General features: G+C 41.3%; 1 protein-coding gene across 1 annotated transcript in view; it reads left to right on the top strand.

The window, feature by feature from the left end:
• Positions 1–16048, top strand: part of ANKRD13A (ankyrin repeat domain 13A) — a 33295-nt gene that overhangs the window by 5263 nt on the left and 11984 nt on the right. Inside the window, exons 2-7 of the mRNA XM_012756619.2 lie at positions 6861–6993; positions 7812–7936; positions 9817–9862; positions 10982–11125; positions 11753–11942; positions 15699–15765. Coding sequence (XP_012612073.1) covers positions 6861–6993; positions 7812–7936; positions 9817–9862; positions 10982–11125; positions 11753–11942; positions 15699–15765 — 705 coding nt within the window. The remainder of the gene's footprint in view (positions 1–6860; positions 6994–7811; positions 7937–9816; positions 9863–10981; positions 11126–11752; positions 11943–15698; positions 15766–16048) is intronic.

Below are 16048 nucleotides of genomic sequence, written 5' to 3'. Positions count from 1 at the left end.
GAGGCCTGCCTCTAGAGCCAACCCCAACCTACCATAGGAAGCCAGCAAGTGAAAGCACAGCACGCAGGCAAGAGGAAGAGGACATTCCGAGCAGTGGCAACACCTGGAGCCTGACGCCACCTGGGGTTCTCACTCCAGCCTGGGGCAGGCCAGCAGAGGCCACGGGGCACATGTTTAAGTGGGTCCCCATTGGCTGGAGGTCTGCGCATGAGCCAGGGGCTGAGTGTCCAAGATGAGCAGCCTGGAGCCTGCTCCCAGAGTGCTTCCCCCCCCCACCATTGGGATTTCAGCTCAGCTTAGGAAACCTGCTTCTAAATACCTTTTCCCACCTGACTTGGAGTGGGGGGCCACAGCCGCAGAGGACCAGGGCATCTGAGAGTGAAGAGGAGTGAGGGTGGTCGACTCTGTTGAGAGAAAGAGGGGCTAGTTAGCTGGAGGGCCCCGAAAGAGGACAGTGGTAGTTTGGGAAGCCCTTACTGTGTGCTAAGTACCGAGGGGGTTGATAACTCACCCAAGGCCAGTGAGGAAGCTGGAGTGGGGCTTGGTTGCCTGGTCTGCAGCCTTCTCTCCAAGATGGTAAAGAAGGCTTTTGAGCAAGAAAAGTCGTGGGCTTCAGTTACCAAATAGGAAGGAGATGTGTAGAAATCTCATTTCTTGTGGTCTTTGGGACACTCATAGTTAAAAAGGGATGGGTGTTTTAATTTTGATACAGCTCTTGGCTGAAGAAACTTAAAGGAAGAACCTAAATGATCAGTTTCAAAGTGATTTCTAATTAAATTCTGAAAGCCGTGCTCTCTGCACTAATACCATTAGTTAAAGATCCTAAGCCCCACTATCAAGTGTAAGGGAATGTGAACAAATCCCTTTTAGGAAGAAAATGACAGCTTATGTGAAACTACACAGTGTGGGCATATGATATTAAGAGCTAACTCTTAGCACTTATGGTGGTGTCAAGCATCGTGCTAAGTTAAGGCCTTTACCTTTGTAGGAACTGTAAGGTAGAGGTTTTTTATTGTTCCCATTTTACAAGCGAGTAAACTGAAGCTCAGGAGAGATTAATTAAGCAACTTGTCAAGCAGTATGCAGACGATAGGTTAGTTTTTATGTATGACACATAAACACACATGTTGATTTTTTAAAAACATCTTTATTGATTGAGATATAGCTCACTTATCAGTCTGCCCATTTCAAGTGTACTATTCAATGATTCTTATTGAACAATATTGGTTCTTATATTTGCTGAGTTGTGCAAACCATCACTGCTGTCAAATTCCAGAACATTTTCATCACCCCTAAAAGAAACCCCATACTCCTAGTAGCCACACCTCATTTCTCCCCAATCCCTTCAGCCCTAGGCAACCACTAATCTACTTTCTGTCTCTATAGATTTGCCTATTCTGGACATTTCATACAAATAGAAGCATATACTATGTGGCCTGTTGTGTCTGGCTTCTTTCACTTAGTGTCATGTTTTCAAGGCTCATCCATCTTGTGGTGTGTGTCACATTCCTTTTTATGACTCAATATATATTCCAGTGTATGGATATTTTGTTTATCCATTTGTCAGTTGATCGACAAATTTGAGTTTCCACTTTTTGGCTATTATGAATAATGATGCTATGCATATTTATAAGTTTTTGTATAGGTGTATGTTTTCATATCTCTTCGGTATATACCTTGGAGAGAGATTGTTGGGCCATATGGTTACTCCGTGTTTAACTTTTTGAGGAACTGTCAGCTATTTTTCAAAGTGACTGTGCTATTTTACATTCCCACCAGCAGCGTATGAGAATTCCAGTTTCTCCATATCCTTGCAAACACTTGTTACTATCTAATCTATCTTTTTGATTGTTGCCATCCTAGTGGGTGTGAAATGGAGTCTCATTGTGGTTTTGATTTGCAGTTCCTTAATGATTAGTGATGCTGAGCATCTTTTCATGTGCTTATTGGCCATTCGTGTATGTTCTTTGGAGAAACATCTATTCAAATCCTTTGCCCATTTTAAAATTGAGTTATTTGACTTTTTATTGTTGAGTTATTGAGTTCTTCATATATTCTGTATAAAAGCCTTTATCAGTATATATGATTTACAGATATTTTCTACCAATCTGTGGGTTGTCTTTTTTCTTCATCATTATCTTTTTTTTTTTTTTTTTTAATTTTTATTTTTAGAGTAAGGGTCTTGCTCTGTCACCCAAGCTGGAGTGCAGTGGTGCCATCATAGCTTACTGCAACCTTGAACTCCTGGGCTCAAGCGATTCTCCTGCCTCAGCCTCCCAAAGCGCTGGGACTACGGGCAATGAGCTATGTGCCTGGGTCTTCATCGTATCATTTGAAGCACAAAAGTTTTTAATTTTGATGAAGTCCAATTTATCTGTATTTTCTTTTGTTGCTTATGTTTTTGGTGTTATATGCTTATACTTTTGCCTAGCCTGAGGTCACCAAGATGTACCCCTGTGTTTTCTTCTGGGTTTTTATCAGTTAAGCACTTACATTGGGTTTATGATCAATTTGAGCCAATTTTCATGTATAGTATATACGAAACTTTATTCTTTTGCATGTGAATATCCAGTTGTTCCAAGCACCATTTCTTAAAAGGACTGTTCTTTCTCAGAGAATTATTTTGGCACCCTTGTTAAAAATCAATTGATCATAAATATGTCGGTTTATTTCTGGACTCCGAATTGTGTTCCTTCAACCTATATGTCTGTCATTGTGCCAGTACAACACTGTCTTTATTGCTGTGGCTTTGTGTACTAAGTGTTGAAAAATTATTTCTTTTTTTTGAGACAGAGTCTTGCTTTGTTGCCCAGGCTAGAGTAAGTGCCGTGGCATCAGCCTAGCTCACAGCAACCTCAAACTCCTGGGCTCAAGCAATCCTGCTGCCTCAGCCTTCCGAGTACCTGGGACTACAGGCATGTGCCACTATGCCTGGCTAATTTTTTCTATATATATATATTAGTTGGCCAATTAATTTCTTTCTATTTTTTATAGTAGAGACGGGGGTCTCGCTCTTACTCAGGCTGGTCTTGAACTCCTGACCTTGAGCAATCCGTCCACCTCAGCCTCCAAGAGTGCTAGGATTACAGGCGTGAGCCACTGCACCCGGCCCTAAGTTTTGAAACTGACAAGCGTAAGTCCCTGGACTTTTGCTTTCAGGATGGCTATTCTAGGTTCCTTGCATTTCCATATGAATTTTAGGATCAGCTTGTCAATTTCTGCAAAAAACCAGCTGAGATTTTGATGGGAATTGCATTGAACCTATACCTGTTTGACAAATACTGTCATTATTAACATTATTAACAATACTAAATCTTCTGAACCGTGAGCATGGGCTATTTTTCAATTTATTTAGATCTTTAATTTCTTTCAACAAAGCTTTAGAGTATTCAGAACATAAGCTTTGTACTTTTGTTAAATTTATTCCTAAATGTTTTATTATTTTTGATGCTATTGTAAATGGAATTGTTTACTCAATTTCATTTTTGAGTTGTTCATTACAAGTATACAGAAATACAGTTGATTTTTGTGTATCGATTTGTATCCTGCAACTTCGCTGAACTCATTTAATAGTTCTAATAGTTTTTTAGGATTTCTTAGGATTTTCTGTTAATGAAAACATGGCATCTGTGGATAGAGATAGTTTTACTTCTTTGTTTCCAATCTGGATACTCTTTCTTTCCCTCCCTCCCTTCCTTTTTTTTTCTTTTCTTTCTTTTCTTTCCTCTTTCTTTCTTTCCTTTCTTTTTTTTGCCCAGGTTAGAAACTCTAGTACAATGTTGAATAGAAGTGGTGAAATAGGGCATCTTTATCTTTTTCCTTATTTTAGGGGGCAGGCACCCAGTCTTTCACTATTAAGTATGATCTTAGCTGTGGGTTTTTCATAGATGCTCTTTAAGGAAGTTCCCATGTATTCCTAATTTGTTGAGAAGTTCTTTTTTTTATTATTATTATCATCATGAATGGGTGTTAGATTTTGTCAAATGCTTTTTGTGCATCTGTTGAGATGATCTTGTATTTTTTGTTTTATCCTATTACCATTAAGGTTATAGGATTATCAGATGTTAAACCATTCTTGCATTTGTAGTATAAATCTCACTTGGTCACAGTATGTAACAACCCTTTTTATATGTTGCTAAATTTAGTTTCTAGTATAGGTGGTAAGGATATTTGCATCTTTCTCCCTCTTTTTTTTTTCTTTTTTTTTTGAGACAGGGTCTTGCTCTGTTGCCCAGGCTGGAGTGCAATGGTGTGATCATAGCTCACTGCAGCCTTGAACTCCTGGGCTCAAGAGAGCCTCCCCCTACAGCTTCCGGAGTAGCTAGGAATACAGGCACACACCACTGTGGATTTTTGCATCTGTATTCATGAAAGATATTAGTCTGTGGTTTTCTTATGATGCATTTGTCATCAGGATACTATTGGGCTCATATAATGAGTTGGAAAGTTTTCCTTCTATTTCTTGGAAGAGTTTGTGAAGAATTGGTATTGATTCTATAAATGTTTGATAGAATTCACCAGTAAGGCCATTTGGGCCTGCCCTTTTTTGGTGTGTAGTTTTTCAATTGTTGATTCTATCTCTTATTATAAATTTATTCTGATTTAATATTTCTTCTTGAGTCAGTTTTTCCAGTTTGTGTCTCTCTAGGAATTTGTCTTTTTCATCTAAGTTATCTAATTTGTTGGCATATAGTTAGTTCATAGTCTTCCTTTATAAACCTATTTATTAAGTAACCTAATATTTCTATAGAGTTGCTAATAAGATCCCATCTTTCATTCCTGATTTTAGTAATTGAGTCTTCTCTCTTTCTTTCTTGGTCAGTCTAACTAAATGTTTGTCAGTTTTGTTGACATTTTCAAAGAAGCAACTTTTGGTTTTGTTGATTTTCTCTATTGTTTTTCAACTCTCTATTTGACTTATTTCCTTTCCAATCTTTATTAACCCATTGTTTTTAAATCACATTGTCACTATAATACATTATGAGATCTTCACCCCCCCCCCCTTTCAAGTGAGGAAAGAAGCATGGGACTCTCTGAAGAGTTTTAATTAGCCATGTAAAGTGTGCTGCTCTGTGACTTATATATGTTTTTCTCTGTGGTCCAAAATTAGAAAAAGTTAATGTATTGGCTTTTATTTTGTACATCATAGTTTGAGTGTTAATACCTGCTCTGAGATGTTAGTTCTGTTCTGAGGTATGAACTGTAGTAAGTAGAGTTTCCCCTTTCCTGTGTTATTTATTTTTTTTTAATAATCACCATCTGCAAGTAACCTTTCCGGTGGTAAATATTGCTACTGGTCCCCTATTTATCAGTCAGTGTGCTAAACCTAGCCCTTTTCATTAGATTGAATTTGTTAGGTAAGACAATACTTAGTTTATATAATAGATGTGTGGGAAGATAATGAGTTTGCTAATTATTTCTTTCCTGTTAAACTTGAACTAAGGTCATACGTCGTCGTAAGTTCATAGCCTTCTTACTTTTAAGAAAACAATTATTTAAAGCAAGTTAGACACTAGGGTGGCAGAAGCTGGAAAATAAAGACTTGGACTCTACTCTTTGGAATTCTCTATCTCTTTGGTGTCATAGACAAGCCTTGGGACAAGTCAGGGAATCATGGGAGGTGGTGGGGACCACATTCCAGGAGATGTGATGGTATTTCAGCACCTGGGAGGACATTGAGGCCTATGATTAGTCCAGGAGGACTCATGTTCAGGTAGCAGAATGCCTTCAGCCTCTTCTATTATTCCTCGAGAACAGTTCTTATCTTCACTGTGCAATAACCATGATGTAATTTTAGCAAAGCAAGGATGTTTAATAGCTGTAGGATCGTGGTGGTTTGCCCACAATCCTGCTTTAGCTTCCCTCCTAAGTGGCACCTTCTGTATCTCTTTGGAGATTGCAGTTAGTGCCTGGACAACAACCAGCATCTCAAATCAAGATAAAGCACAATTTCGAAGATGCATTATAGTCTTTAAAAAGGTTTAACATTCCAAAAGTCCCATGGCAGTTTATCGTGTCCTTGAGAGAACTTTCAGAGCCATATTTTGCAGCAATACCCAGTCATCGAGACTTAGCTCACAGCAGAAAAACTGCTGTGTGGCTCTGCAGACCCAGTGCGGGTGCCGAAAGGAGGGCCAGGGAGGCAGGATAGGAACGAAGAGATGAAAGCCAAATGTGCTTGTCTAGCACAGGGAAGAAAACCCTGGAGGGGGTGGACTGAAATAACGTGTGTGTTCGTACATTTCTCTATAAATATATCCACATACATGCCTGGCAGATCATGCTCCTTGTCTGTAGGACCTGCAGACGCTGCTGGATTTATGTGCTACTTCGGGACACTTGGAACTCAATGCACAGTAAGAGTGGTGTTTTGGTGGGAATCCAGCCGGAGAATGTAATTTTATTCTGACCCAAATTATCTTCTGTACTTTCAGTTTTGATTAAAGTCCTGCACTTCCTGTTCTAGACTTGAATGCTGATATGAGCTTGAGAAATCCTCCATGTTCAACTTTATAGGGTGATTGCATTTCATGGAAGCCCTGGCCTTATTTAGAATTAATTCGAGTGCTGTTGAGAGCTTAAAGTTGTCTTGGATGATCTGAGGCCCGTTGCCAACATTTATTTATTAGGCACTTAACTTTATAGAAAAAAGGAACTCAGTAACTATCATCTTTACTTACAATGTCTAGATTTATATTTCAACCATGCCTAAATGCAAACATACCTCTTTGGGCCTATGATGCTGTCATTAATGTACAAATACTGTTTTCTATTTTTTATACCTTACATATGTCTCAAATACATTTCTACATTTTAATATAACATATCCAATTGTATAAAGGCCAGTGTTTACTTCACAGAATGTGGAGGCTCTGGACCCACGAGGTCGAACGTTACTGCATCTTGCTGTTTCTTTGGGACATTTGGAATCTGCTCGAGTCTTGCTCCGACACAAAGCAGATGTGACAAAAGAAAATCGCCAGGGATGGACAGGCAAGTATACTTTTAAATAATTGAAAGTCATTCATTTCGGTTTCTCTTTCTGAATTAAGGCCAGTCTCAATTACTATTTTCCTTAGAGTCATCGTTAAGACTCTTCCTCTCTTGCGATTAGGGGCTGGGATGAGCAAATGGGAGCCAGGGAGGATGCTGGTTGTTCTGCAACACAATTGTGTCCTGGGCCAGAGCCCTGGATAGAGAGTGACTCTTCATCTAGGAACAGCTCTTGGTGCAAACTTCTTCCACCATGCGTGAGCATGGAGGCCAGTTTTCTTTGAGGAATAGGGTGGTCACTGCAGTGAATCTATCAGGATAGGCAACACTCAAAAAGAAATTATACTTAGAAGTAGCTTCTTCCAGTGAAATCCTGACATTTCACTTTTTTTGCAAGCTCTCTTACTGTTGGTCAGAATAATTTTGTGTTGATGGAGCAAGGATACTCCTAGCACAAGCCCTGCCCGCCAGATCTAGCCCTGCCTGCACAAGCCCTGCCCGCCTGTGATTCCGTAATCACAGTTGTGTCATCATACGGTTAAAGCCAGTATGATGGCTCTCAAACCTTGTCAGGATTTCAGAACCAGTGGTAAGAAGGGTAGGGGTAGGGATAAGATCAAAATGCTAAGAAGGCCCTGTTTTCTTTTTCTTTTTTTTACTTAGAGCTAGGAATCAGAAGTCATGTTCACAAATGATAAGGTTGGACTACAGTCTCTCCTGCTTTGAAGAAAATTTTGGTGTTTGATTAATAAGATACTTTTCACCCTGGCTTTGGAATTGGTCAGAAAGTGATGAAATGTCACCCTTTTGTTTCCCAGTTTTACACGAGGCCGTGAGCACTGGCGATCCCGAGATGGTGTACACAGTCCTTCAGCATCGAGACTACCACAACACATCCATGGCCCTGGAGGGAGTTCCTGAGCTGCTCCAAAAAATTCTTGAGGTATCCGTAAAAATGTGACCATGCCATAGTTTCCGCCACATGCCAGCACAATAACTGGAGACATAGTTTGACAGCCTTGCATGCCTTCCTAAAGAATTTTGTGAATAGTGAATATGATCTATTGAGTATCAAGTAGCATCATTCTTTTGCCTTTCCAGTTGTTGAAGTTTGGGGTCTTTAACAAATTATGTTTCTAAGTTACTGGGCTTACCCTTTTAAGTGCTATTTCAAATTTATACGTTAAGGAAAATGGACGTCAAACACAATTTGTCTGGGTGTCTGTTTTCTTAAAGGCTGAGTATTCTTAAAGAAGCTGTGCTAAGTATCCACGACCATACGGGGATTTTCAGGACCTGTTGAGGCTCAGAGGTCTTGTGTGCAGCTTATCTTTGCCAAGCTTGTCACTTCTAGCCACTAGTATTTTGCAACTTTTAATCCATTGCCTTTATTTATTGAAAAAAATCAGTAACTCTATCAGAAAACGAACAGCTTTCTTGTAAGTAAGACAATCATTGCTCATTATTTGAACACACTTTAAAAAGAAAATTTCTGTGGCACTTAAGCTAAATCATGCCTAAGTTATTCATTTCCCATATACCACAATGAAACTTCCTGTGAAATACGCAATAGTTGTATGTGTTGTTTTAAAAATAGGTATGCATTTACGAGTGTGCAGAGATCATATGGATTTGTTATCTAACTTACTGCAGGAGGAACTATATCATTTGCCCTTTGACAAATCAGAAAATGACTTATTTAGCATGGGGTCACCCTTCATTTAAAAAATTCAGTGTAAAGGATTTTTTTCTAACCCGTATTGATCCATGTCAATGGACTGCATTAAGTTATATTCTCTGCATGAAGTTACAGACAGCCCAGAAATGACTTGTGTTCTTAATAGCACCAGAGAAGTCTTTGTTGAAGTCTTATCTTTCAACTGTGTCTCCTTGTAACAGGTGCCAGTCTTTCTTATGAGCTATCTCTTAGAGGTTGACTTTGCCCAACATTGGGGTCCTGGCTGGTTTTACTCCAGGGTAGATTCTTGGCCTTACTGCCCTGTGCTTCTGTAAAAACCATGGCGAAGACAGGGGGGGAGTGTTAGGGAACAGGCGAACACCTGGAATTTCTAGCATTTCTCTTCTTGGATGATAACTGTTGAATTTCTTAAATCTTTAAGAACCTTCTATTGTTGAGAGACTAAAAGAAAAACAAACAAAAAGGGTTAAAAAAAATAACCTTCTATAAGAATTCACGGTAGGTAAGAAAATAATCCTAAACAGGGCTGCTCTGATAGTATAAGAGTTCAAAAAGCCAAATTCTACAAGTTTAAGAGAGAGCGGGGCAAAATTTTCTGTGAACTGGAGGGAAAGGCAACTTCCTGAGGGGAGTGATGTCCAGCAATCTCTCTGAGTTTCATGGAGTAGTCCCATAAATATAAAGCACTTCCGAGCACAGAAAGCCTTTTACAGAAAAGTTCCTTGTAGAATAGATGAAATTGACATTCCTTTCTCTTCGCTTAGAATAGGCTGTTGCCCACATTGGGTGGCAGTGTCTTAAGGCCTCTCATGCTCGTCTTTCTGTTGCTGGTAGGAACCTGACTACACCCCAAAGCAGGTTTTATCCCCTGCCAACATCGTTGCTTTCTCTTAACTTTCTTAACCGTTGAGATATATTTCATATCAAAGTAAAATAACAGCCTGAATACAAAGTAAGTCATGGGCTTACATGTTAGCTGCTGCTTATTTTCTCTGTTCTCTCTTAATTTTTTTAAACCCAGGTTTTTTTTTATTATTTTTTTAACCCTATTAACCCTCGCTGTGTTTGTGTTTAGTTAATAGTGCCAAGAGTAATCTATTTTAAACCTTTGTCTGCCCCTTTAGGCACCAGATTTCTATGTGCAGATGAAATGGGAGTTCACCAGCTGGGGTGAGTGGCTGTGGGCTTATAGTTTGTTTCTCTTTCTAAATTTACTTAGCCTGAGTGTAAGTTTATTTTTCCTTTATAAAAGTTACATGTATTTTTTTTAACCTAGGAAATGCATAGAGAAGAATAAGGAAAGATAGTCACCTATAGTTCCCATTTAAACTCAACTACTGTTAATGCTTTCGTTGTTTTTTCCCTAGTCTTTACCTCCCACACACAGGACTTTTTCCCCTAAGCATCTAAATATAGTGTATGGGCAGTTTTGTTTTCTCCTTTCATTGCTTATAGATGACATCCGTATTATTAGTTTTTAAAATGTCACTTTAAATTGCTAAAATTTTATTTAGTAGATTTACTGTAATTTACTCACTTCCTTATGTGGTTTAACTTAATTCTTTTAAAATTGTTTCTAAAGGAGAAGAGGTGAATATTGGAATAACTCGGTTGGTTTTTTTTTTTTTTACAAAATGGATGTCTTTCTACAAAGTATTATGTAAGGCAATTGACTAACAGTGTGTTTTCATAGATCTTCTACTTTTATTTCTTGTAGATCAGTTAATCCCTAACTCCCGGGGTTTCAGCCATGTCTATTTCCAGACTTCCCTTTCGGGCAAGTCATATTTGTAAGGAAACATTTAAATGAAGTAAAAAGTATATAAAAGAAGAGAACTTCAGATTGTTCCGAGGAACTAAGGGGTCTTTTTCTAATGCAAATAATCGCTCTAACTTTAGGTTTTAAGAAGTGGCATCATTTTAGACACTTGCCATCCCGCGTGGCAGATGTGACAATATGGTAGGCCAGAGCCATATGGCAACGGCAGCACATGTGAACGAGAAAGGCCAGATGGACGTGCTCTCTAGCTCTGGCCTGGGTTGAGAAGTGGGGTTCATTTTGGGATTGAGAATACTCTTGGGAAATTTCTTGTAGAGTTTACTCTGACAAATGGAATAAGCACGACTTCCCGTATGATAAATGCGGCACCAGGGAGTCCAGTTCTGTTACCATTTGACACTCATCATCTTGCCACTCCCCTCCTTTTACTGAAATCAGCATCTTGATTTCTGGGCCAGGTGTTACACGTGGCCCTTGGGTTTTCTCAGTAGTTTGCTTCTCTTCTCCAGTGCCCTTGGTTTCCAGAATATGCCCGAATGACGTCTGTCGCATTTGGAAAAGCGGTGCCAAACTGCGCGTCGATATCACCTTGCTGGGATTTGAAAACATGAGCTGGATAAGAGGGAGGCGTAGTTTTATATTTAAGGGAGAAGGTGAGTGATTCTGTTCTAGTAATCACTGCTCAAGCTAAATTACAGGGTGATTTCTAACCCAGGTTCATGTGCCTTTTCTGTCTGATCCTTTCTGGGGCATGTTTTTTTTCCCTTGGTTATTCTTATTAATTATTCAGCTCTGGCTGGTCCTCCTACATGCGTCCTTTACTGCTCAGCACTATTACCCTTGTGGCATGTGACTTTCCTTAGCCTTTGAGCACAAGCATTCTGCCGTGTCTCTGTGTATCCCCGCCATCATCAGGCGTGGCCCTCCTAATGGAGGGTGAGAAATGCATTGCCCACCCAGTGTTGTGCATGCATAATTTATATTGATTATGTACTAATATATTGCATAAAGGACATAGATGAAATGTGTTGCTAGTAAAGAATGCAAATTATCAGACATTTTGCATCTTTGGGGAAGATGGCTCAGAGCCTCCTGTGAATTGTGGAAAGCTGGCCCCATAATCTCTGTACAGGTGGGTAGTCGGTAATCAATACACTTTAGCATTTGTCACGTAGCACCTGGGAGGAAAAATGTGAAATGATGCATTTTCACATATGAGCCTTCCTTGTTTTGCATCTTCCTTGTTTTGTGCTTAGTTATGCCCTCATTTTCCATAACAGACAACTGGGCAGAGTTGATGGAAGTCAACCACGATGACAAAGTGGTGACCACTGAACACTTTGACCTTTCCCAAGAAATGGAGCGCCTCAGTCTGGACTTGATGAAGCCAAAAAGCAGGGAAGTTGAGCGGCGGCTCACAAGCCCAGTCATTAACACCAGCCTCGATACTAAAAATATTGCCTTTGAAAGGTACGAATGTAGACTCTGAATTTTAATGTCTAATCCCTGTGCTGCCATCTTTAGGGACATGTATTGTATTAATTAGAATTACAGATGGATCAGGATTTTTTTAGTATGACATAACAAACACTCATGGGTTTCAAAATTGATGTCTACTCTTAACCAAATAGAAACTGTAGCTGTCATTCTATAACATTGTCTGTCATTTTTATAGCACATTGGTTAAATCTTGGAGAAATGTCTTCATGTTCTTTTATGGGCCTTCTCTGGTGGGTTTTTCTTGAATCTTATTTTTGTCTTGCTATTTGTGGACCCATAACCCTCCCTAGTCCCAAACCATGGAGCTTTGCATTTCTGGAAGCTGGAATTGACCCAGTATTGAATGTACTGAATAGTCAAAGTCAAACTCACTACATAGTTAAATGTGGTTCTTTTTGCTAACTGTGAGACTTACTAGCTTAGAGCAAGAGTCTGGAGGGGGTTTGGTTCTGTTCCAGACTCTACGAGAATCATTCTCTAGAGAGGTCTGTGCCTTCTTGGTTGATCCAGATGGGAACACCGACACTGGTCGTCATCTTCTGGGTCACGCAGAGGACGTGGAGGGCCTTCGAGTGGAAGGAAGTGGAGGCTGTCAAAGCTGTTTGTCTGAGTGTTTCTACTGTGGGACACGCTGACACAAGAGCCCTTCTAGTGTTTGCCTAGGGTGTCACATCCAGCCCTCCGTAAACCAGAGTGGCCTAACCTGAGCCCAAATGGGCACTGTTATCCTAGATTTAGGCTTTCTGTTCTCTCAGTGAATACACTAACTGTCCTCTCATTTTATTTTTCTTTTCTGCTTTGTTTCCAATATAAAATTGGTTAATAAAACTGAAAGATTTCTGTTTAGTCGAGCATAACGCTTGTTGAGTGCCCTGTTCTAGTTTAGACAGAGCTGTGGGATGAGCGTGTCTGTTCGTAGCAGAAGGGCAAACCCCCGAATGTCCAGCCTGCGTGGTGTCCAGGTGCCGCTACTGCCTCTGCAGGAGCATCGCACGCCCGTGGGCAGGGTCGGTCCTTTTTGCCAGTCTCTGTGGTCTTCCGGGGTTAGCAAAGCTTAGGGACTGGCTGGCTTTACCTGGGAGGGTCTTGGAGGCTTCAGCCTCTGAGGACAGTGAGGGCACCTTGAGCTTAGGCCTCTGATCGTGAGGCCGGAAGATAGAGGAGGTTGCCCTCCCTGCCACTGCCTATTGGTAGAGGTGAGAGTTGGAACAACTGAACGCCATCAGCAGGGCTAGTAAAAAGCTGTGCAACTTTGGGCAAGTGGCCTAACCTCTCTGGTTTTCTGTTTCCTTAGCTGAAAGAAAAAAAAGAAGTGAACCTGGAGCTGAAGTCTCTGAAGCCTATGGCTCTATGATGTCTTAAGAAGAGACAGTTCCCCATTTAGTTCAATAGCAGAGTTACTAGAGTCATTGTTTGTCATTAAGTATAATTTATCAAGAGAATGCTGCACCACTGAGCATAGATGGGAAAAGACAGCACATTCCATTTGTGCTGAGGACTAGAGCATATTTTGTATTGGTATGGTCACAAGGTTTTCCAGCTGTTGGAGCTAATTCTCCTTTTGCAACTGACAGTGTGTTGCTGAGAGAGAATTTCTGGAAGACAGCTGCTTTTTTTCTGGTGCTCAGAACTCAGTGTGTGCTAAGTGAGCTCGTGCATCGAGAGAGGATTGGAGCCACTCTTGAGTATGAGGTTTGCTAGCACAAAAAGTGAGCATGTCTATTCCTAACCAGAGGCGTGGGTGTCCATTTGTTTGAATTTGGAAGGTGTGGCGATCTTGTTTTAGGATAGTCACTTTTGTCCATCCCTTCTAATCTGTTACTTGGAGCTTGATTAATACCCTCCCTCGATGACTTTTTGGCCTACAACATATACTCTCTGGTTGCAGTTTGGATTTCTCTCTTGGAAAAATTATGCTCTGCCCATCTCAAATAGAACATTCCCTGCCACCTTCAGAGCCTTTCTCCAAATTACATAGCAGCCACCAAGACGCAGTGCCTGCTAAGTGGCCTTTGGTGTGGTGGTCGCAGTGGAGACAGGCAGAGGTAAAAATGGCACGAGACAGGGAGGTGGGTGTTCTGTCACCTCCAGATGCTTCTGCTTGCAGAGTTAGTCAAGAGCCAAGGAGTCCTTAGGATCCTGGTTTGAAAACAGGGCATAGACACTGAGTTTAACAGCTAAAGTGCTGTCAGCGAGTGGAAGTGCAAAGGGGAGTAGAAGGCAGGATTGCCCACAGAGCAGAGGCAGCCGAGTGACGTGGGCGCTGGGGAGAAAGCCCAGCTCCGTCTCAGCGAGCATGAAGAGTGAGGGGGAACCCACGCAGCCCTCCTGTAGTCCCTCATTAGACCCTGGCAGAAAACAAGGATTTCCTGTGCCCAAATACCAAGTGACTTAAGCAAACAAGGACTAAAGATTTGAATGAAAAGGAGTATCTTAATTTTCAAGCACTGATGACTGACAGGAGACTGGTTTATTAATCCATTGAGTGTGGTCCCCGGCCCCCGTGGCTGCTATGTTTGTCTCTGAAGTGTACGTTGGAGACAGCTAGCATTGGATGCAATCTCTTTAGGATTCCTCTATTTCATTCCATGGGGCATGCTGCACACATGGTAGACACGTGGTAGGAAAATTGAAAGCCCTTCTTTTCCAAGGAGCTAAAATCCATATATAAACTCATTATGCCCCATCTGGACTAATTTCATTTACCAAATCCCATTAGAAGAAAAACAAACTGAATAACCACATATGTGCTTTGTGACACGGCTAACCCGCCACCACTCCCTGAGCTTCCTTCATGACCTCCCGCTTCATTCAGGGGTCAGAGCAGAAGGCAGGCTGTTGCCCTGCTCAGGGCCAAGTGGAGCTAGGATGTGATGTCCTAGACAAAGGGCAGGGCTGGGCAGGGGTCCCCTAGGAGAGGTAGTGTTTCCCAGGCAAGCTGCTTTGAAAAAGGATCAGAGCCTCTTGACTGCTTTTGGTTCTTAAGTACATTTTTTTAGGAGTATGTTGAGTTGCATAACCGGGTTCGGGGGGCACATTCCCAGTGCTGCAGCTGCTGCTGGGACGCTGGGCTACTCTCAGAGCAGTTCCACCAAGCTGGACTCAACAGCCTGGCTGAAAAACTGCATCTCACATCCTTTCTCCCTGCTGCACCAACCCCGACAAAACATGCGCCCCACAAGCCGTTGCACAGGCATTCTCCAAGCAGCTCGCCAGAGTGACGAGTTCCTGGACCACCTGCTCTCTTCTGAGAAGTGGGATGGTCCGGCCTCATTGTTCTAAGAATTCCTTGATTGAGATGCAGCTGCTTATGGGGACAGCGCCACTGACGTCTGTGCCCGCAGATGAGATGACCCAGATACATGCTCTGACCCAGATACCACCTTGTGGCGATCCCTCGGACACTGGTCATCTGCACTCACTTCTTTAGGACAGCTGTCTAACAAATGTCACCACCTCTGTCCTCTATGCTGGCTGTTTTTGTCAAGAAGCCAAGAAGGGAGGCTTTCTATGCCCAGGGTGAGGCCAATTGATTAAGAACTGTGGGAGGGGGCGGGGGATGTTTGAGCCATCTGTCATGGATAGCATCCTTTTGTGGACAACAGGACCATGGTCTCCAAGTGTCCTTCACTAACTTAAGCTGGGGGAAGGAAACTAAAGGCTGCAGGGATGAATCTCAATGGCATATTGTACATGTAGAAATTTGTGGTGTTCACTTTTTATCAGAACTAAATCCGGATTCTGGGGCTGGAGGACAGATAAAGCAGAAGTTGTTAATGGTTACGAAGCAAAGGTAAAAGGAAACTCTTAAAATAAGATTTAATATAGCTATTTAGCTTCTATGCAAACGAGGAGTCTGTTCCGATTTTTTCATGCACCCGTGCCATGAAGATGCCCTGGGGAATCAGTACTGTCTATGTGTCTCTCACTTGGACTTTTTAGTTTATCTTATTTGACTTTGAGAAAATAGGATAGCATGTCCCAACGAGGTCCCTAGCTATGCCAAAGAAAAACGGTATAGAGAAATGAGGATGGGTACATGTTGTGCCAGTAGGAATGACTTTAAAAAAAAAATG

This window comes from Microcebus murinus, chromosome 22 (assembly GCF_040939455.1).
Source record: "Microcebus murinus isolate Inina chromosome 22, M.murinus_Inina_mat1.0, whole genome shotgun sequence".
Lineage (NCBI taxonomy): Eukaryota > Metazoa > Chordata > Mammalia > Primates > Cheirogaleidae > Microcebus > Microcebus murinus.
The sequence above is the reverse complement of the archived record's forward strand: the minus strand, read 5'-3'. Positions and strand labels throughout refer to the sequence as shown.